The sequence below is a fragment of the Saccostrea echinata genome, unplaced genomic scaffold (assembly GCF_033153115.1).
Source record: "Saccostrea echinata isolate AGI-Se365-2 ecotype Australia unplaced genomic scaffold, CSIRO_AGI_Sech_v1 ptg000047l, whole genome shotgun sequence".
Lineage (NCBI taxonomy): Eukaryota > Metazoa > Mollusca > Bivalvia > Ostreida > Ostreidae > Saccostrea > Saccostrea echinata.
The window spans coordinates 1,377,946-1,402,006 of record NW_026889796.1 but is presented as its reverse complement, the minus strand read 5'-3'; the positions used below and the strand labels follow the sequence as shown (position 1 = coordinate 1,402,006).

At 33.4% G+C, this 24,061-nt stretch overlaps 1 protein-coding gene across 1 annotated transcript; it reads right to left on the bottom strand.

Annotated features, from left to right (window-relative positions):
• Window positions 1-244: 244 nt before the first annotated feature.
• On the bottom strand, window positions 245-23,789 carry LOC133202865 (uncharacterized). Its single transcript, XM_061338738.1, has 8 exons — window positions 23,601-23,789; window positions 21,056-21,148; window positions 20,367-20,524; window positions 19,505-19,735; window positions 18,956-19,109; window positions 11,908-12,096; window positions 5,125-5,220; window positions 245-635 (listed from the first exon to the last, which is right to left on the bottom strand). Exons 1-8 carry the CDS (start codon window positions 23,787-23,789, stop codon window positions 339-341), a joined length of 1,407 nt encoding a protein of 468 aa, XP_061194722.1. The 3' UTR covers window positions 245-338.
• Between the last annotated feature and the right edge of the window lie 272 nt (window positions 23,790-24,061).

Here is a 24,061-nt window from a genome sequence, read left to right as displayed (position 1 = left end):
CTTTGTGATACATGGGTCTCTTATATTAATTATCTTTGGTCATTTTAGGGGACTTAACACTCACCTTCTGAACTTCATTAAATAAGTAGATCAATAGAAACATATTTATCCAGTAAATAGATGAAAAGGAAAGGTAACAACTGTATGAATAATGCAATAACACTACAGTAGTAGACATTTCCGTTAAATTCTACATCAAATATAAAGATCAATAAAGCTAAATTAAAAAGCAGCATGACAAATCTCGAAACAAACTTAATGCAAATATTAATTTCTTGTATATAAAAGTCAGTCTACAATTTATTTACTGTTTCATTCAATGCAACGCTAAATGAAAATCATTGCACCTTTGAAGTTGCTACAGCAACACCTTTTGCCACCAGCTGGGAGCCGTCAGACAGCAATGCAGGCCAAACAATATAATTAAAATTTTCCAGTTCTTCATCAAAATAATCATACTTGACAGTATCAAAGTCTGAAAATCGAACAACGCTGTTGTCAAGATAGACTTGATCTGTCTGGGTCGTAATTTTCCAGGCTACTTGAATACATTTGTTTGCGTATGTCCTTATCACAGTGCTGGATTTCAGGGCTGGTCTAAGATTCAGAATTTCCATAATACCTGGAATTATTTTCTAAAAAAGAAGAAATAAATAAAAGTTTAAGGACAACCAAGAGGCACAATCATAGTGCTTGTTTCATAATTTCAAAACAGACGTAATTCTTGTCAATGACAGGATCGTCTCTTCTCGGCTTTCTTTGATTAGGATTGTTCATTCTCAGTTTTCATTATTCTCTCTGTTTCTATTTCCCTATAAAGTGTTACTATTCATTCACACATTTTCTTATTTCTTTACTCAAAGTTGATCCGACTTTTGGTATGGGATACAAAGGTATTATATTATGAAAATTGTTCTTTTGTAAATTCATCAATTTTGTTGTTTTTCTTTCAGTCGTTTTTCTTTCTCTTATCTATCGTCAACGGGGTCATTTTCGGCTAAACTTGTCATGAAACATACTTGGGTGGCTGGAATGAATTTAGATTACTTCAACTGGAAGGCCCACCTCTTCTTAAGGGAAGATGATTATGAAATAATGAAGGAAATGGTGTGGGCATTTGACATTTAATCAACATTAATCTTAAGGCAAAAAACTTTTAAAAGACAAAACTTTAAGGGTTTAAGCACGTTTCTAAATTTCTGGAAATGTAAAATGTTAAGACAACAAACAATGTCCAGTACACAAAACAAATCATGAACAGGGCAAAAACTCGAACCCCTGGAAACACCAGAAGTGGGATCAGGTGCCTAGGAGGAGTAAACGTCCTCTGTTGACCGGTCACATACGCTGTGAACCCTATGTATAGTATATAAAAGCAATAAACTTTGTAACATTTACAAAATTTAAAAATCAGTTTAATTTTTAATTAGCTTATACATATGTAAACAGTGTGAATAGGGTGGTAACACGCCTAACTTAACTTAGGGTATTCGCAGTCAAAGATAGCGGATCACGTGGTACTGTGACGTAATAGGTGTTAATAAATAGATCGAGAAAACATCGTCATATAGATAAAAATATTATATCGACGATATTTCTTGGTAATGAAAGTTCAACTTTCTATGGTTTAACCTCCATCAGTGAAAAATTACCGAGAAAATTCGCAAATCGATAAGAAGCGAGGAAATTGAAGACGAAGACGGTGACACTCCGGGAAATAGACTGAATGGAACGATTAATTTTGTTACGTTTAATCTTTGTTGGTACAACAAGTAATGAGCAATTTAGCAGTCTTAATTCAATATTTGATTTCAATAATTGATATATTCAAATAAATTCTATACATCCTTCACTTGTTTCAGTAGTTAAATATTATTCAAAAGTTAAGTTTCACTTCTTAAGTAGCGCTGTGCGCAATTTACAAATGTCATACTAATTCTGTGCAACTTCTCATAATTAGTGCACGTCCTCGATTTTGCCAAAAATGTTGCCTCCCCCGCCCTTTGTGTCCTTTGGAAATGTGGCTAGAAAACTCTTCCCTTATCCCTCCTTGTGCATGATTGCGTATCCAAACGCCACGCAATATATCATACTAACTGGCGATAATCCAATTATCACCAATGCGTTTGCTAACGGATTTCATAGACACAATAATTAACCCCATTTGCAATCACAATTGTTTTATATACCTTTGACGTCAGAGAGAGAACACGCAAGAACGCTCATTAAAATAGTATATTAAGAAATTCAAACTTTAATCCCCCAGGGATCAAAAATGTTTTTTTTAATCAAATAAATTTAAATATAGATAATTTTAAAAGCATTTCAGCTTTGTTACATTAACAAGGTTTGAATCTTGATATAAGTCTCCCTTGGAGTTAAGTCCATGTTTCCTCAGATCAAGGTCCCATGCGTAGTTTTGGACCACAATGAGTCATTGTTTGTCATAGAAATACAGTTAAATTATTTAGCAAGATTAGAAGGGTACAATTAGACATATTAAAGTATAACCCCATGTAGTGATGACTGAAGATTGTGCCAAGGACAGAGGACATAATAGTGATCAGGTTTTGATACAGAAATACAAATGCATATAGGAGAGATATTTCAAAATCTTCTTTTAAAAATCCTGAGCTTAAATCAATTATATGAACATGCAAACATTCCCATCTAGTGCAAATCTGTTTTAGATAAGGCCCTTTGGGCTAAAAAGGGTTCACAAAAAACGGTCAAATATTTACACTGGAATATAACAACAAAAGTATCTTCTTCTCAAGAGCAGAAGGTTCACAGTTAAGTACACTGGTTCGCATGTATCCCAGTGTAGTATTCAATGTTTGTTCAAATCGTTGTCCCCAGGAATAGGGTTGGTCCACAAAAGGGGTTCAGAGTTTTACAAAGATTCCTACACAAAGTTATATGAAAACAGCAAGGGCTACAGTTTGTAAGCTTAACCTAAACAAGAGAGTCATGGGCCACAATGCTCACCTGAGTATGGCCCTTCTTGTTCCTTTATCCTACATACTACTATGTAAAACTTTGATCGCCCATAGGGGGTATGATTTGGGAAAAAAAAATATGTATTACACTACCTGATGATGCTTAAACATAAATATGATTTATCATGGACTTGCTCTTCTAAGAGAACAGAATTTTCCTATGCAATCATATGTAAAACTTTAATCGCCCATAGTGGCCCCACCCTACCCCTGGGGGTCATGATTTGAACAAATTTAAATATATGTATACACTACCTGTGGATGCTTCCATATAAATATGACTGATCTTGTCTGTACTGTTCTTGATAAAAAGATTTTAAAAGATTTTTCCTATTTATAACCATTTAAAACTTTGATCGCCCATAGTGGCCCAACCTTACCCCCTGGGGTCATGATTTGAACAAATGTAAATCTACAATGTGTCAGGAAGCTTTCACATGAGTTTAATTCTTTTCTGTCCCACTGGCTCTTGAGAAGAGGATTTTTGAATGACCCCACCCATTTTTTTTCTATTTCTTAATTACCCCCCCCCCCTTGTAAGAGGGTGTGGCCCTTCATTTGAACAAATTTGAATCCCCAAGATACTCTGTGCTAAGTTTGGTTGAAACTGGTCCAGTGGTTCTGGAGAAGAGGAAATTTAAAAAAAATATGACAACGACGCCAACGACAGAAAAAATTTGGTTGGAAAAACTCAATTGAGCCTTCGGCTCAGGTGAGCTAAATTTGTCATTTAAGGAACTTCCATCCCCCTGTGATTTCATAAGTTTTTGCAGAAACTGTTATTACTTGGATTCATACCCAATAGAAAAATATGTTTTGGAAAAGTGCGTTTTAATGGGTGTAATGAAAAATATTATTAAGTAAAAGAATTTTAAAAATGTATATTTTCTATATTTATTCAATTATTCAATCTTTAAAAAGTGTTGCTAAGGCCAATAACTCCTCCTAAGGTATCTTTATTCTTGCATTTGCTTTATTGTACTCCTAATGTAAAATGGTTTTCCTGATATTCAAAATTCAAACATATCTATAAAGTAGCAATTATTTTGGAACTTTCAGCATCAGAATTATGTATTTGAACCAGTTTTTACATAATTTTTGTAATACCGTTTGCTTAAAATGTAGGATTTCTTTGTGTTGACATATAGCTCTATTTATTAATGTCTCCCATCTCAAAAAATATGGCAACCTATACATTTTTGCAATTATAAGTTAATTTAAAATGTATTCAGTGAAAACTATTAATGGTTTTTCTACTTTGAACCATTAAAATTGTGAGGGTAGAAATACCTTAAATTTCTTAAAGCTATAAGTGCTGGCTTCATTTCCGGATCCAAACTTGACGTATTTAATTGTGTTAATTAAATATTAGGCAACCATAGGCGCTCCCTATCTAATTATGTGAATGACGAAATAATGGGTCTATTTACAATGTAGATATATCCCTCTATTACTTTTTTGTTCTTCTAGTGTGTCTTCCAGCTGATTCAATCCGAAAGAGCATGCTCTACGTATGAACAATTTCCAAAACAAGGCAAGCTACTGACAAACAAGTTGATGAAACAAGGATTTAAACGGTCATCATTTCGCAAGTTTTATGGTCGATACAATGACCTTGTCAGCAAATACAACCTATCATTAAGTCAAATACTGACTGACGTTTTTATACTTATTGTAAGGCTATTATTTACACAGTGAATTGTCTACGCATTTTTCCGTTTTTTTTCCGATCACGACAAAAAGCAAACGTCGGGTGTGACCTGTCGGCAGGGGATGTTCACTCCTCCATGGCACCTGATCCCACCTCTAATATTTTGGAGGTCTGTGTTTGCTCTCTATTTATATTGTTTAAATGGACTTTGGGTTTGAATACAGTTCATTATCTCCATATTTTATTTTAAATCAGTCTGTGTTTTTATAGCATACCCTCCCATACTTTGGCCTCTATCTCTCTTCCTCCATGACAGATTTTATTGTATAGAGAGGTAGACTTATATTGACTTATTATTTCGTAATTTGCAAAATTAGATGTTGAGCACCTAAGCAAGTGCCTTAACTGAGCTTTGTGATACATGGGTCTCTTATATTAATTATCTTTGGTCATTTTAGGGGACTTAACACTCACCTTCTGAACTTCAGGGAGAAGCTGATAACAGATTTGACGTTGGAATAGTGCAGCATCTTTGTACAAAGGATCAGAACAGCTGGAACTATGCGGCGTCTGAAATACACAAATATTTTCACCATGAAACGTAAATTGGGTAAAAAAAACTAGTACTTTTATCAATCTTATTTTTTTAAATGTGTTTGTAGAATGGGAAATACAATAAATTATTGTTTTGGTTCCACTGCTATTGAATGTTGTTTCGTCTCAGAACAGGTAATATGTGTATGAACTTCTAAATAAATCTTATAATGGCGACAAGAGGTTTTCGAAGTACTATGATTTTTGACCGGGTGACATTGATCTTGAAGTTTGATTTAATTTTCAAAATTTTAACATTGGTAATAACTTTTGAATGAGAGAAGATAGGGGCATTCATATTTGACATGTACATTACTTGTAACAAGACCTTTCAGAACGTACTATGGGTTTTAATCCCATTACCTTGACCTCAAAATTAGACCTTATTTGAAAAAAAAAATTAACATTGGTGATAACTTTTGAATAAGAGAAGATTGTCTTTTATATTCGACACGTGCATTACCTGTTTCAAGTCTTTTCCTAATGTACTCTAATTTTTGACATCCATAACCTTAAACCTTTAACCTTATAAAAGTTTGAACTACAGTCTTTTTCAATTTCCTACATTGGTAATAACTTTTGAATAAGCAAAAATAGGGCTTTCATATTTTACATGTGAATTACCTATGACAAACCTTTCAAAAAGGCCTATCATTTTTGACTTCATGACCTTGACTTAGAAGTTTGACCAACTTATCAAACATTTTAATTTTTGTCATAACTTTTGCTCCAGAAGAGACAGAGTTTCCATATTTTGGTCCACAAGTGCATTACTTGTGACAAGTTCTTTCGAATTTTGATGATATTTGACCTCAGGATCTTAATCCTGATGTTTGATGCAGTTTTGATAAGCTTTAATCTATGTCGTAACTTTTATTAATTCAAACGTTTATATCTTTTTTGTATGATGGACAGACAAAACAGGAAACGCAAACAAGACCGTTGCAATATGCCATAAATAAATGCATCCCAATCATTAAAACACAAAAAGTGGGTGACCAAACTTTTCTGAATTTGCTTGTTTGATATATATGTACCTCCTTTCCGCGATTTTTCAATGGCCACGGGTATGTAGTGCTTAACTGTATTTTCTCTATTCTCTCAAAGAATTCTAATCAGTACTGTACATGGCCGTAGGAACCGGGGGGGGGGGGGGGGGAATGCACATATATATATATATATATATATATATATATATATATATATATATATATATATATATATATATATATATACACAGGGCTTTGATTAACAATTCTGCCCGGAGATGAATACGAAAGCTGTTCGAAAATTCACGAACAATGTCAGTTTTCGTTAATTTGTTTTCAAGAAATGCAAGATCAGCTTATTATTATATGTAAAAATAATTTTGTTGATGTGTGAATTTTCATTCCATGTGATTAAAAATCAACGCTTTGTTACCATGGAGCATGCTGACTTCAAAAACATAATGGCATGAGTTTCCCAAATATGTACTCTTCCTTTACGTTTTACACACAGTCTGCGCCATATGCACTCGTTTAAAACGTTTTTGTACCACTTGACAATTAGTTTGTTAACAATTGTTCCAAAAGCATAAGGTCGCATGTAAATGGTTTCATTTACTCTGCTTTCACAAGATCCGCAACAGCGAAGCATCCGTCTCATTCAATGACGTTACATATAACGCTTCTGATTAGCTTTTTTCACTTGATTGATACAAAGTATCTTTTACTTAAAAACCTTTATTTATTTTACACACATACATGGAATCTTTCCTGTCTTTTCCAGAATTTTCACAGTTAATGGTGGACTTTTCACTAAAGCAACACAAAATTGTATCGGTAGTTGCCTATTGTGGCATGACCCGGCGAGTTTTCCTTTGAAGTAAGCCGTATAATAACTGCGATACAGAACACTTTTAGTGGGCGTTTCTTATGCAAATGAGCAGAAACTGTACTGTATCTGAAAACAAGGTTAGTTTTTTAAAAAAAAGCTGAGAGTCAGCCACTGGAATACAGAAAGTTTCTTTCTTGTTTTGTGATGGTATATGATTTGTTGTGTTCCTTAAAAGTCAATGTAATCTAAGTTAAAATTCGCCTAATAGTTTTCTTATTCGCAACATATATTTACTGTAAATAATAAACAATAAAGCATAAAATAAATTTTAGTTAGATTACATCATGATCATTATGATTACCTCCAATTAATTTCTCTTGGGCGCGGACACCCGAGAAAGTTCGGCTCAGAAATGAACAAAGCCACTAAGATCCCAATCATTGAACGTTGATGAATGAATATATTTTCAGTTTTACTGTTAAATTCTTTAAATGATATAGATTATGATGCTTAGAAGGAAGGTAGACTTTGAGTTAGACTGTTATAATTATTATTAGATAAAAGTTTTTAATCGTGCAGGTTCGAGGCAATGCATGATTGGGGAGGGGGGGGGGGTGTATACTGCATATATAGTTCAATCAATTTCTAAATTTAAGCATTTATTTTGGTGTTATTAGGAAAGGAAAAAAAATTAAAAATATTCAAGAAAAATTCAAATTATTTTTATACATGCAGTACGTATACCCTAAAATGTAACTGATAATGTCTACCATCAAAGCAAAACTAGATTAACATACTGGATTCCATCTTGCTCACTCTCTCTAATGGGGGGGGGGGGGGGTCTGTCTATAAATCCGCGCAGTTTCTCTCAACTATCGCAGTTCTACTGTGGTCAGTTTCTCACCTGTGGGCGCGGTTCACGTGCACAAGCGGCATGCACTTAAACGGCTTTCATCATGCAAATAATAATTTACTGTCTTACAATGGTCTTCTGATGTTTTCATAACTTTCATCATTAAAGTGAAAAGAGATTCTTTTTTCACTGTTGTGGGACCTTTGTGGAAAGTGGATTAATGTGTGAATTCCAACCCGTATATGTCCTATGCAAGGTATTGATCGAGGGAGTCTTGCATCAGGCATCCAGAGGAATACTCACAAATCCTCGAACTTGCAACGACGATTGAGGGTATCAAGTGTTTAATGTGCTCTACATATAAACTTCTCATCTTCTACATGTATAAGAAGCACTGAAATATTTTCAAAGTATCTTATTTCCCACTTAGAACAAACAATGTCTTTAAATTTTCGTCGAGAATGACGAAGAACAATGCAGTCTATAAATAGATCAAGGTCGTATCTTTGTTCAGAGAGTGCGAAAAGAATCACGCCCTTTGGTTGGAGCAAATAGTAAGAGTTTTTTTAGAACAAGTCGTGTACATCTTTTTCCCAGAATTCCAAATTACGCAAGCGCACTTGCAGTTTCATCCCACCGTAACTAGTCAGCCCGTGGGCTGACTAAATATCAACGATACAGTACGGTTTATTTTTAGCGATGACGGAAAACTGAATCCGTTTCTTAAATGATATAGACATAAGCATGATAGCGCTGTCAGTATTTATTCAAAATTTGAGATGAATTAAGAATAGAATTTTACAACGTAAAGTTACCAGTGGCGGATTAAAAAATTTTAGAAACGAGGGAGTGGGGCAGTACACAAATGGTTTTCACCGAAAAAAAAAATGTCCAATGGAAAATCGGGAGTTTCGTGGGGGGGGGGGGGGGGGGGGGTAGATTCATAATCAGGCCTGGCACTATATGTGCGTGATCGTTTTGTGTTGATATATTAAAAGTGTATAAAAGTTTAGCAAACATAATTTACGAAAGCCAAAACAGAAAAAAAAATTGGAAAGGGGGGGGGGGTACCGTCGCAAGCGAGTGAGTGCTGGATCTGCCTTTGGTTCCTCTACATTTTGTTTCAAACATGAAGGTAATATGCCCCCCCCCCCTTTCTTACATCTGTTTATTTCGATTTGGAGCCAAGAATTTTTTTTATACACATGTATGACGACCGGTCGATGACATTGTCGGACATTTCTCTCAGAATACGACCTCCCCGACACATTTTTGCTTCAAATACATTTCCATATATGATTCTTATGTATCAACATGTTTTGCACCAAATTCGTAGCTTAGATTTTAGATTAAAAGTCAGCAAGAGCTAAATAGAAAGGAAAAAAACCTAAGCAATCAAATATAAATCAATTTTTGGGAAAACACATTATATAATGCATCTCATAATTATATATAATTATTTAAATTGATAGATACCTGCACGTACACCTCACTCGGCATTTCAGTTGTGATTGCTAAAAATGGGGTACTAAATCAACTTTCTGCAAAATCATCTGATTGGTTGAGAGATATATACCCAAATACACATGTAAATTAGCGAGGTCATAAGAAAGGTCATGTCACAAATCATTTAGAATACTGTATCGGAGATACGGGGCGGGGCCCGGCTCGAGCTATCGCTCTCGCCTTAAGCCGCGCCCTGTATCTCCGATACAGTAGGAAACTCGTACTCTAAATATAACTTACATCTTTTTTTCTTAAAGAAGCTAAATATTGAGTCACATTTTGGCTAATTATATAATGCAAGCAATTTTAATTTGTTCAGTGTCTTGTTCGTAAATTTGACCTGCTTCGTGACGGAACCCATTTTTGCATTTTTAAATTCTAAATAAGTTTGAACTACATCATATTATATTTGAAATTTATTATTCAAATCATTCTTATTTATTGTTGAAACATGTCCACCAAATTTGGATAATATATGAGTAAAAGTTAAAGAAAAAGAGTAAATGTAAAAATATAATGCTAATTTTTCGAAAAACCCTCTTATGTAATGTGAAATTAACTTTTCATACATACTGTGCTGAAAAAAAATATGCATAACCCACGTAAGCAGGTTACGAAATATTTCATACATAGGTGGTAATTAAAAATCGGTTCTAATTAGTTCAGTGTACATGGATTGGTTAATGGAAGTGGTTTTCATAAGAAATAATGAGTTAATTATTGTGAATATTATTTCCTGTTTTTCTCCTTTAAAGTTGAAGAACATTCTGGATCCTTGAAACTTTAAAAGTACTAATAATAATTTCAGGGAGGTGGATTACGAAATCAGTTTGAAATTTCCTACAAGTTCAATTAATTTTGTGTTTTTCTAAGTTTTCGTGGGTACATGTATATGATTTAATACATATATATCATCGAAAAAGTAGAAGTAAACACTTCATGGCCATATGCATATAAACAGTTTTATAGCAATAAATATCTCATTTGATTGTATATAGTATAATGTTTGTAGACACTGAACACTTTTAATAAATCCTTAAAGTATCCACCGTTTATGAAATAAGTTCAAGATTCTGAAAAAGATATTAGCCATTTTTTGCATGTAATATCTTTGGCTCTTTTTAACGAGCTAAACATTTATTTTAACAACAAAAAGTTTTGGTTAGTCTGGACCATCTTCGCTAGCCAAGGGTTTCTGATACGCTACTCTCCTCATAAGCCCTTGGCATACGGTGTTAAAAAAAAGTTGGGATTTTTTTCTCAAGTTGTGATTGGAGTTGATCGACATCGTTCGACCAATCAGCAATTGTTTTTTGTAAATGACGATATTTGCGTTCGGGATATATCTTGACTCTTTAATATCGGTAATGTAAAACGCAAGTAAACAATGATCCGTAAGTTAACGTGCCATTCTATGAATAGCTATATGGTGTCATCCAATATCTAAAGCTACGTGCAAAATATGTGATTAAGAATCTATACTGAAGATGTAGATTTGCATTTTTACATGTTTAACAAATTAACATTTGTTAACATTTATTCTTGTTAATTATTCTTTAAAAACAATTTTTTTTTTAAATATGCTTTTTATTTCTGTCGATGATGCAATCTGCGTACCTGGTAAGAATCATGATCACGTGACAAAAACAATCCCGTCTTTTGTCAGCACCGTATGCCAAGGGTTTATGAGGAGAGTAGCGTATCAGAAACCCTTGGTTAGCGAAGATGAGTCTGGACTAGTTTGAGACTCATTTACCATCAATTTTTTTAGGCCCCCATAATCGAAGATATGTCACCGGTGTATTCCTTGTGACAAGACTTTTCCTTGGGTATCAACATGCTTGACCTCTTGGTCTTGACCTTGGAGTTTGACCCATTTTTTGCCAAATTATACCAAACTTTAACCTTGGTCATAACTTTGAACAGTTGGAGCCAGGGCTTTCTTACTTCACATGTGTATTTTTTGTGACAAGGCCTCTCCTGCATCATTAATTTCGAACCTTTGACCTTGACCTTGGAATTTTACTTAATTTTGAAAAACTTAAACGTTGACGTAATTTTTAAATGGTTAGTGCTACGGCTTTCATATTTCACAGGTGTATTCCATGTGACAAGACCTTATTTTGGGTATCAACAGTTTTGACCTTTTTCCTTGACCTTGGAGTTTGATTTACTTTTGAAAGACTTTAATCTTGGCCATAACTTTTGAATCGTTTGTGCAAGAGCTTTCATATTTCACGTGTTTATTTCTTGTGACAAGACCTTCCTTTGGGTACCATTAATTTTGACCTTTTGACATTGACCTTGGAGTTTGACCTGCTTTTGAAAAACTCTAATCCTGGCCATAACTATTGAACGGTTGTTGCTAGGGCTTTCATAGTTCACAGGTGTATTCCTCATGACAAGACCTTTCTTTGGGTACCAACTTTAATCTTTGCCATAAATATTCACCATCTGAATTCTTTGATTATTACCCTGACATTTACTGTGACTAGGCTTTGTTTTGATTGTTGTTGTTGCATGCTTGTGGAAGTCTGAGGTGGTGTCTTTGTGGAGGTCTGTTGTGGCATCTTTGTGGAAGTCTGAGGTGGTGTACTGGATGTCATTACAGAGGAAGCCTGTAGGATCCTTGACAACTGACTGTCTGCAACATCTCTACATTGGCTGAAGGACAGCTGCAAAAAATACAAAGAATTTAAGGAAGAGTGGCATACTTTCATTTATTAACTCATCTGAGTAAAGTAACTACCGGTACGCCTCCTCCCTGACCAAGTCAATTTCTGTATCCAGTTGCTGTTTGTCTCTTTGTATAACTTTTTCTAACGTTTTTAAGTTCTTGGAACCAAAAGACAAATTTTCTACAAAACTTACCACTGAGCACAGATGTCTGAAAGATTTGATTATCATGGGGCAGGTAGAGGGGCTGGAATGTTTAAAAAGTGAAAGAAGGTTGGCAGTTTATTTAGCTTCTCAGGTCTCAAAATTAAATCAGCAGACTTCGAAACCAAACGAAAGCTTTGCAAAGCATCCTTTCAGAAGTTGATTCAATTGTGTATATATTGAGGTTCATTTTATAGCTGGAATATGAGTATGTATATTGGAGAGGTCATCAATTAAACAGTAACTTCAGAAGTGTAGCTCCCTGGGAAAGTTGATTTGGAATGAAATACCAGAGTTATTTCTGATATATCTGTATGGATTTTCTTTCCCAGAAAGACAGAGTTCTGAAGCTATTTAAAGTATTGAGAATGAATTGTTTTATAGTTTTATCAATAATTGAACTTGACTTTGAAAACTAGATTTAACTTACAAATCACAGTCAGAGTCAATACGGATCTTAAAATGAACCAAAAAATTTACTTGTAGACTAGATAAGTATCAAACCAAGAACACAAAATGCATAATATGTATATCAAGTGAGGCTTCTTGTGAGATAAATCTGAAGCAAATTGTGTGAGTATCATTACATTGGTTTTTAATTAAAGATTCTTATATGAATAATTACATTGTATACTAGTAAAATTCTTTTTTTTTATTTGTTAAATTAAAGCTATCCCTAACACCCACTGTTTTAAGTGTTTTATTGCAAATTACACCACTGAAATTACTTCCAGTGGTTTTACTTCATAAAGTTGGTATTTTTTCAAATGAGATCAGTATTTTTTAAGTCTTGTTTTTGAGATTTATCTCACTGGAGGTATTAAAGGTTTCTGTCTATTGGTTGGATCGAACTCAAAATAATTCCTTAAATATATCACAATGAACAAAAATTACAAGCAGTGTGAAATACATTGTACCGACGTCATGCAGATACTGTTATGAGAGATTTCCGTATATTACGTATTGATTATTTCATTCCAATGATGTCATACCTATACTTCACAAAGTAAAAAAAAAGATGTTGCTTTTTATCCCCTTATCATAAGGGAGGGGGAGTCCAGGATATGCTTGACCCCCTAAAATCTCCCACTGCTAACATTGTAAACTGTTTTGGTCAGGGTCATGACACACCCTCAGGTAATAAGCAATCTTTGTGTAAAATAGAAACTAACCAATATTAACCATAAGAAGGATATGGACCAGACACGAATTATGAATTTTTTCTTTCAGTGACCTTGAACTTGCCAAAATGACCTTGAGTCAAGGTCATGACACATTCTTAGGTCATGAACAATCTTTGTTTAAAATGGTATTCACTAAGTTTATCCATAAGAAAGATATGGACCAGACACAAATTATGAACTTTTTCTTTCAGTGACCTTGAACATGGCCAAATGATCTTGAGTCAAGGTAATGACACACCCTCAGGTCATGAGCAATGTGTGTGCAAAATAGATACTCACTAATTTTATCCATAAGAAAGATATGGACCGGACACAAATTATGAACTTTTTCTTTCAGTGACCTTGAACTTGTCCAAATGACCTTGGGTCAAGATCATGACACACCCTCATGTCATGAACAATCTTTGTGTAAAATGGGAACTCACCAAGTTTATTCATTAGAAAGATATGGACTGGACATGAATTATGAATTTTTTCTTTCAGTGACATTGATCTTGCCCAAATGACTTTGGATCAAGGTCATGACACATTCTTAGGTCATGAATAATCTTTGTTTAAAATGGTATTCACCAAGTTTATCCATAAGAAAGATATGGACCAGACACAAATTATGAACTTTTTCTTTCAGTGACCTTGAACATGGCCAAATGATCTTGAGTCAAGGTAATGACACACCCTCAGGTCATGAGCAATCTGTGTGTAAAATAGATACTCACTCATTTTATCCATAAGAAAGATATGGACCGGACACAAATTATGAACTTTTTCTTTCAGTGACCTTGAACTTGTCCAAATGACCTTGAGTCAAGATCATGACACACCCTCATGTCATGAACAATCTTTGTGTAAAATGGGAACTCACCAAGTTTATTCATTAGAAAGATATGGACTGGACACGAATTACGAATTTTTTCTTTCAGTGACATTGATCTTGCCCAAATGACTTTGGATCAAGGTCATGACACACCCTCAGGTCATGAATAATCTTTGTTTAAAATGGTATTCACCAAGTTTATCCATAAGAAAGATATGGACCAGACACAAATTATGAACTTTTTCTTTCAGTGACCTTGAACATGGCCAAATGATCTTGAGTCAAGGTAATGACACACCCTCAGGTCATGAGCAATCTGTGTGTAAAATAGATACTCACTAATTTTATCCATAAGAAAGATATGGACCGGACACAAATTATGAACTTTTTCTTTCAGTGACCTTGAACATGTGTAAATGACCTTGGGTCAAGATCATGACACACCCTCATGTCATGAACAATCTTTGTGTAAAATGGGAACTCAACAAGTTTATTCATTAGAAAGATATGGACTGGACACGAATTATGAATTTTTTCTTTCAGTGACATTGATCTTGCCCAAATGACTTTGGATCAAGGTCATGACACACCCTCAGGTCATGAACAATCTTTGTTCAAAATGGTATTCACCAAGTTTATCCATAAGATGGACCGGACACGAATTATGATTTTTTTCTTTCAGTGACCTTAAACTTGCCCAAATGACCTTGGGTCAAAGTCATGACACATGCTCAGGTCATAAGCAATGTATGTGTAAAATGGGAACTCACCAAGTTTATCCATAAGAAGGATATGGACCAGACACAAATTATTAACTTTTTCTCTCAGTGACCTTAAACTGGCTCGAATGACTTTGGATCAAGGTTATGACACAATCTCAGGTCATGAACAATCTTTGTGTGAAGTAGTAGATTCTAGTGTTCCTCCTTAATAAAGATATGGACTTGACACATTTGCACAGACAGACAAATGGACAGCTAGACAGACAGATGGACAGACGGACAAGGTGATTCCTATATACCTACCAAACTTTGTTAGCGGGGGGTATAAGAAGGCAATATAGTGACTGCTCAAACCCATTATATTTTTCTTTTATGTAATAAAATATTAAAGTACAGTGTATATAATTACATATATAGTTTGGCCAATGAAGAATCTATTACATGTACTGCATGTTATCACTCATTAAGGTGGTATGGGATACCAAACGAAACTTCTCCTACATATTTATGTACCCAAATTAGAAGGATTTGAAATACCCCCACCTTTCAGTATATGAAAGTGTAATTTTAATAATTTTTTTATTATATTAATGAGAAATACAAAAACGATTTTTTTTCTTGCATAATTCTTTTTTCATAAGCTTAATATTATAGGCAGGTGTTTGCTAATATAAAGTGTTTATAAAAACAAAAATGACAAGAAATATGTCTTAGTATTTTTTTAATTTTCAACAAAAATAAGAGTAAAAAACTGGGAAAACTTTATTTCGTGAAAACAGACGGATAACATTTCATGAAAGTCTACAATAAGAATGTATCTTAATATGTTAGCAAAGTGAAATAAACAAATTGAAAATATATATATAAATGGAAAATATAAAATGCATTTAAAATTTTTTGAATTAAAAGATCCGAGCGGAAGAGTTATCCTTCTTTATTTTCCAAGGGTTGAAAAAACCTGGGTGCTATTTTAGAAATGATGAGCATTTTTTCCCAACCATAGAAAAATCGCACTTTGTAGTTTTCAACTTTGAGCGGTTTTGAAAACAATGCATGGACAATCGCTTTCCAGGACGTGTCTTGTTCAGAGCAATTGCATTCATCTGAACGTTTTGGGACTATATACAACAGCTAGCTGATTTGTGACCAAACAGTTACTTCTTGAATTAAATAACAAAAAAAAAGTCCAGCTCTGGTTAACGTGATAATTGATTGGTGATAATTCAGCACAATGTGAAGTAATCGCACTTATCCATGCCTCACCGCACACAAGGTGCTGTACAGTTACTCAAACAATTGAAATACAGCTTTTGCTTAAAAGTGTTCAAAAGCAGCAATGTTGAAACTACCTTTTACAGGGGTTTGCTTTTTTAAATGTCCGTTGTACAATTATAAGTAAATTTATATACTTGCGATTTTTTTTTGGTCTGTTTTTACTTAAAATGCCGACTTGTGAGAACTTGCATTGAAATAGGCTTCAGAGTGTTCTTTTCAACGGTGTATCTACAAATTTTGACCCGGTAATAAGCACTCATGCAAATCAAAACAATACTTCAAACGGAAATACGTCATAACGTGGAGGTATCCCATACTACCTTAATTGCTACAGAGGATGTATGTTTGAAGTAGCATTCTACACCATAAACAGAGCTGTTATGATAAACATGATTGGTTCATTATTGAATATTCCTAAATTGTAATCCTAAATTACAAACAAAACTATTACAAGATAATTACATAAATGGTTGTTTCTTATTTAATCCAGGTTATATAAATTGTTGTTTCATCTCAAACCATTAACAAAGCTACATGTATCATTATAAAAACTTCATTTCATAATGGAGTTGATCTTTATAAATATTATGATATAAATTGTTATTGCAAAATTGAATCTCAAATATGTTTTTACAAATTTGAAAATTTTTGTGTTTATTGTAAGTTTAAATATTGATTCAAAGATATATATGTTTCATGATATCAACAAGTTATGGAGTTTAACTTCAAGACTGCATGAGGTCTAATAAATTTAGAAAATCTTCCTTTTAATTTCCTTAATTTTGTTTGCAAAAATAAAAGACAAAAGTATTTTGATTTCATGGGAAAAGGAAAACAGCATAATCTGAAGAACAAATAGTTTTAGTTTTATGGATTTGATTCATAGTGTTTATAACTTGAAATCATCAAATTTGAATATTTCTGCAATAGCTACAAATGTAATGGTCTGATCAGTGCTCTAAATCATTTTACTGAAAACTTTAACCTTCACCATTAGCTGCCATATGTGGGCTTCAGTGTTTCACAAACACATCTTATTGTTAATAGTTCTTGGATTTTCTTTGATGAAATGTGTCATTTTTGAATATCTCTTAATTTTTATGCCCCCATAATAGAAGATTTGGGGGCAAATAGATCTTGCTCTGTCCGTTAAGCTGTATGTCTGTCTGTTTGCCGCAAAAACTTTAACCTTGGTCATAACTTTTGATTGCATGGTAAGAGCTAGGGCTGTCATATTTTGCATGTATATTTCTTGTGAAAAGACCTTTCTTTGGGTACTAATTATTTGACCTCTTAATCTTGACCTTGGAGTTTGATCCACTTTTGCAAAATTTGACAAAACTTTAACCTTGGCCATTACTTTTGAATAGTTGGTGAGAGGGCTTTCATATTTCACATGGGTATTTCATATGACAATACTTTCCCTTGGGTACCAACAATTTTGACCTTGACCTTAGAGTTTGACCTACTTTTGAAAAACTTTAACCTTGGCCATAACATTTGAATGGTTGGTGCTGGGCTTTAATATGTTACATGCATATTCCTTGAGACAAGACCTTTCCTTGGGTATGAATATTTTTTACCTCATTCTTGGAGTTTGACCTACTTTTTAAAAACTTTACTCAGTAATATCTTTTGAATGGTTGGTGCTAGGGCTTTTATATTTCACTTGTGTATTTTTTGTGACAAGACTTTTCATTAGGTACCAACAACTTTGAACTTTTTTGACCTTTGAGTTTCACCTTCTATTGGAAAACTTCAACCTTGACCATAATTTCTTAATGGTTTCTGCAAGGGTGTATTCCATGTGACAAAACCTTTCTTGGGGCACCAGCTGCATTTTTGACCTGTTGACTTTGACCTTGGAGTTTGACTTGCATTAGAAAAACTTTAATCTTCCATTAGCTGCCATATGGGAGCATTAGTGTTTCACAAACACATCTTATTAAAAATAATTTTCAAAGGTCATAAAACCACCTGAATGCTACTCTGGCTTGCAAAAAAATGTGAAAATAGCTTTATTATGAGGCCTCATTTTGGTATTTATTGCCATTTAGTGATATCAACTATTCAAATAGGTGATATCATCTATTCAAATAGGTAATATCATCTATTTGTCATTCAAATCAAATTGGTGATACCACCTATTCAAATAGGTGATATATCTTATTCAAATAGATTATATACCTTATCAAATTGGTATGAGGTGCCGTTTTTATTGCCATTTAGTGATATAACCTATTGAATAGGTGATATCATCTATTCAAATATGTTTGATAGGCAAATACATGTAGGTGATATCACTTATTTGTATAGCTGCAGATATCACCTTTTCAAATTGGTGATATTACTTATCGAAAATGAATATGTGATATCACCTATAATGAATAGGTGATATCACTATTCGAATACCGGTAGGTGATATCAATTTATGAGGGGACATTTTGGTATTTACTGCCATTAAGTGATATCATCTATTTAAATAGGTGATATCACCTATTCAATTGGTGATAGCACCTATTCAATTGGTGATATCACCTATTCAAATAGATGATAGTAAATACCAAAATGGTCCCTCATACTTTATACATGTTTAGCAAGAAAATTACTAGAATTATAATCTTGCAACTGTAATCCACAAATAATCAGCTAAACCTACCTGAATGATGTTGAGTAGGTTACCATGGGCAACAGTCTTTTCAACACTTTCCTGCATTTGATAGGCATAAGCCTGACTCCATTCCTTCTGGTAAAGTTGTGTATACATACTTCTTATGTTGCTTTCTGTTTCACCAAGGGTATGGTGATCCCTTCTATATGAAAATGAAATATCAAGATAATTTAGAATAAGATGATCGATGATTGTCAAATGTGATTTCTTGTTTTATTTTCATAAGAAGCTAAACATATAATTATCATTCATTTTTATTAATTTTTTTTTTTGGGGGGGGGGGGGGAGGGGGGGGGGGTAGGTTAAAAGTATAGCCCTCTTAATATTGTTCTTTGTTAAGACTTGTAAATTAATTTATTGTTACTTAAAATTTGAAGAACATATGTGTTCAAATTCAAAATAAAAAAAAAATCCAGATGGTTAAAAGGAAGCATCAAGATTTTCAAAGGTCATTCAGTTCATTCCTTTTCCACTATCAATTTGTTGGTAATTTTCTGACTTATTTCTTATATTGATAAAACTACTGTAAATTCATACAAATGTGATTTGCTGGTTCCCTTTGACTGACTGGTGGTCAGTACTTCCTTCTGACCTTTCCCCCTCAAAGCATACACCTCTTCTGACTTGAGACGCAATTCTCTCTGAAGCCGAGTGACTTCTTTTCGTAGCTGTTCAATCTCCTCTGTCCTTGTTCGACTTTTCTTGTACACAAACGCAGCATTGACCCTTGGACTGATTTGTTCTGGGTCCTCAACATATTCATTTTCCCTGCAGAGAGTAAATTGATTTTCTGAATGTAGCATACAATCTTAAAATTATAAATATTCTTATAAAAATAAACAAGAAACTGATCTAAAAGGTAATTAACATTTTCTCTCAAAACAATGCAATGATTGGCTGTAAAAAAAAAAAATGCAGGTCCCCATTTTACAATAGAACTTATCATTAAGACCAGAATGTAATTTTGTAAATACATATATAAACTTTCTTCTTTAAAATTAAATTTGAAAATGGTTATAGATTTTTTTTCAAGAGTTTTAATGCATATTTTTTGTGAATATATAATGTTATAAATTTCAAAATTCAACACAAAATTTCAACGTTACATATTTAGCAGCTTTAAATTAGTACTTGTTATTCCTATGTAGCAGATAGACTAGAATATCATTCAAGATTGTAGCTCTATTTAGCTCTATGTAGGGCTCTGTAGCTGCTATGATTTTGAATAGCACTTGGCATATAATATTCAAGAAACTAAGTTAAACTGTAGTGCACTGGTCAGTATGAAAACTTTCAAATGCTCTTCTGATTATATAAATTTTTTTTTAAAAGGAAAGATTTAATTATTGTTACATCATTTACACATTTGTGTTTTCTGAGGAAAAGTAGAAGAGCATACCACCCTGGGTTCTTTATATGTGTTAAACTGTGTCCCTCTCTGATTATTCGTTTTAACCATTTAACTTCCTCCACAAGCTTTCGACATTGGTAACATGTAGGATTTGGCCGTACATTAATGTAATCTTCATTGGCGTTTTCTGTAATTTCAGCTCTAATCTGTTAAAATGAACAACTTCTATTATAATAGGTGCATCCCATCCTCTGGCCTTTCTTTCTTTCTTAAAACATTATCAACAATAATTGAACCAAAAAAAAAAAGAAAACGTGGGAAAAATTGTTTCAGAACAATAAATAATGTGTCAATCAATGCACACTCTTTTTTCAAAATAAGACCTTATTATATTCTGTATTATAATGTTGCATAGTTGCAGAAAATTACTTTGCAGCAAAATCTATATACAGTTGAACATCATTATCTCAAACACTGATATCTCAAATACCATGGATATGTCAAAGTGATTTGCAAGTCCCAACCACTTATTCTTCAAGTATTTTACCCTAGATATCTTGAATTCTTTGATATCTCGAAGTTTTTTCTCGATCTCTTTGAGTTCGAGATAAGGAGGTTTGACTGTATTTATATGCAAATGTAATACACACTACAGTGCCCAGCAAATGTATTTACCTAATTATATAAGTATCTACCTGATTTAAAATGGTTAAATAAAGTCTAACACATTCACAAACCTGTGTATTTTCTGAGACTCCAGCAAACTTTCTTGTTTTCCTGTAACGATACAAAACTTCACTTCCAAACATAACAGTAGTATAGTTTCTTCTCTTGTTTAAAATATTCACATAGCTGGGGACTCTTGACAATGCCATTTCATTTATGAATTTAATCAATAAGCAAACATCCTCATATTCACTTAAATCATCACAGTGGATCAATGGTTTTTATTCATCTTATTAAAAAATCAAATATTTGTGACAGAAGGACAACTCAACATAATCCTTTAAACTTTCTCTATCAATCTTTAAATACAATTCAAAGTTTACTTTTAAAAGGAATATTTTAGGTGTTCTGTGTTTTCTATTTTCGTTGAGCAGGTTTAGAGGTTTTATTTTGTGCACTAAGGCTGTCTTACTGTAATCTGTACATGAAAAATTAATACGTTCACAGTAGCACAAAAGATGACCGAAATGGTAGATATACATTAGTAGATAATACATAAATATACATATACATGCATATATATTAAAGGATAAAATTCTTATTTCTTACCTTGTTTGCACAAGACCTTGCAAAATATTGTTCATATTACTCCGTTACTTATCAATATATACATGTATGTATTAAATCTAACGTACTGTTAGATTCTCCTCAATTTAACTTTGTAATTCATATGCTTTTCTTGGTAAATATTAGCTTACACAAGTTCCTAAGGTCTAATTTATTCAGTCTTTGTATGCCAGTCAACTTCTTGTATAACCATAATTTTAATGAAACATTTCATGAATGTACAAGTAATTAGGTAGAAAATGCAGCCATTTAAACTCTCAGTATTCAAAGCTGTGTGCCACACTTTCCTTGTGTCATTTGATAAATGTACGTAACATCGTCAAAAGATTTAAAAACCTAACTATCTAATTTCAAAGAACTTTGACTTAGATTCAAAACAGGTACTCAGTAATGAATTACCTCTCCTGGACCAAGGTAAAGTTTGATTTTTTTTTATACAAGTATGTTAAATACACCCCGCCCCCCGCAAGAGAAAAAAAGATATGTTACTTTAAGGAGGAAAAAGGGGTAATCCTTAATATGGAAGTTCTTAAAATTTTCTAATTTAAATGAGCAATTAATAGGGCCAGAAATGTCAGAAAATTTCTAGATTTTATCTGAATTAATTATTATACAACAGAATAACTACAGAATTGGTCAAACATAGCCTCTGTAAGAGTTATTGCCCTTGACACAGCTGTCCATATTTTGAGGTGGAACCACCTTAGTGAAGTTGGACTAATATACACAGGTATTTCAATCCAGTTTTTCTTTGTTTGTTTACAACAATATTTCAGAACAAGTTATCCAATGGATTACCAGGATGATCACCAGATGGTGTGGGGAAGGGGGGGGGGGGAGATGAGAGGGGTATCCCCTCCCCTAAGTCTGAAAATATCTTATAAACTGGTACTATTCTGTAAGGCTGTGTATAATGAGCAAAACATTTTGATATGGTACACTAGTACTTATTTTATAAATTTAGCAATATGAGATATATTGGAGTTTTTATCCATTCTATCATATAAGTCTTGATAGTTGTTTTATGCATGAATTTGGTATCCATCTTGTAGTTCTTGTCTAACTGTCAATACAAAACATTACTTCTAATTCAAACTTTCAACATTTTTAAAATCAATGTGTAAAATATGTAGTACAGTGGTCTAAATGTAATGTTAATTCTCTATCTAAGATGTATAATCTGCTTAATGTTTATTATTTTTTAAAAAAATTTTAACAAATATAATTTTTGATGATTAAAAGTCACAACTTTTACACTGGGTTTGGAGACAAGCTGCCAGACGGATACATGTAGGTTTTGGAAGCTAAATTATTCCAATGTGACACACTCTTGAATATTGAAAAATTTCAATACATTTTTTTAAGCCCTACCATCCTGATGCATTTTCAGATATTTGAAAAATAAATAAATCAAGCAGCATTAATTTAAAAAGATGAATAATGAAATTATTTTGTTTCAAAATTGAAAAAAAGGGATGTGTGTAACCCCCCCCCCCCCCCCCCTTCCTTTGCAATAGCTTTGCTTTCAACAAAATTAATCTTAATATCATTATACCTCTACTGATTTTTCTCTATGCAAAAGTAGCAAATAAATCTGTGCTTATTCCGTAAAATTCAATTCAGTATTGGCCCCAAAAAGCAAATGTTATTTTCCTGGTCCAAGATCCATCTTTGCTAACCCTTTAGCTCAGTCGGTAGATTGAGTGTTGGATTTTAAATCTGAGGGTTGTAGGTTCAAGCCAGTGTGGACACCCTAGCTATTTGGTCATATTACTACAACAATGCCTCTACCACTAGCCAGACCTTTATACATGTACCTGTATATATAACAACATGTAAATGCATAAGACCAGGCTCGGGGGCCATAAAACTGAGACAAGCTCACTTTTGACCTCAGTCTCACTTTTCCACTACTAATTCCTTTTGTAAAAGTGAGATTAAGATCAAAAGTGAGCTCATCTCAGTTTTATGGCCCCCGAGCCTGCTCACCATATTAAGATGGACAACTTGGGTTGTGTTCTTCTTTGTCTGTAGATTGACTGGTGGACTGATTTGATAAACTGTTAAAAGTTCATTTACATCAACTTTCTCTACTTCCTTGGATGGTCGTTCATCTGCCATCTTTCTCTCCTTCTTTCTATATACATTTCTTTGTTCAGGCTTTGCATGTACAGGCATGTTCATTAGTCTCCCATCTAGTATAATTAAATCATCAAGATATGTCTTGCAATGGATACTATAGGTCTTTTCAATGAATCTCTAAAGTTTGGATTTAAAAAAAAAATTATCCGTTTGAAATTTAAAGCTATCCACAATCAATCCAGGATTGCCTCCCTATATTTGTAACAAACTTCTCTATGCTAGCCATTTCAGTAAATGGTAAATCTTACAGGTACTAAATGTTAAGTCAATTATTATGTGAAAAGAACTCGCACATGTTACTATGTACC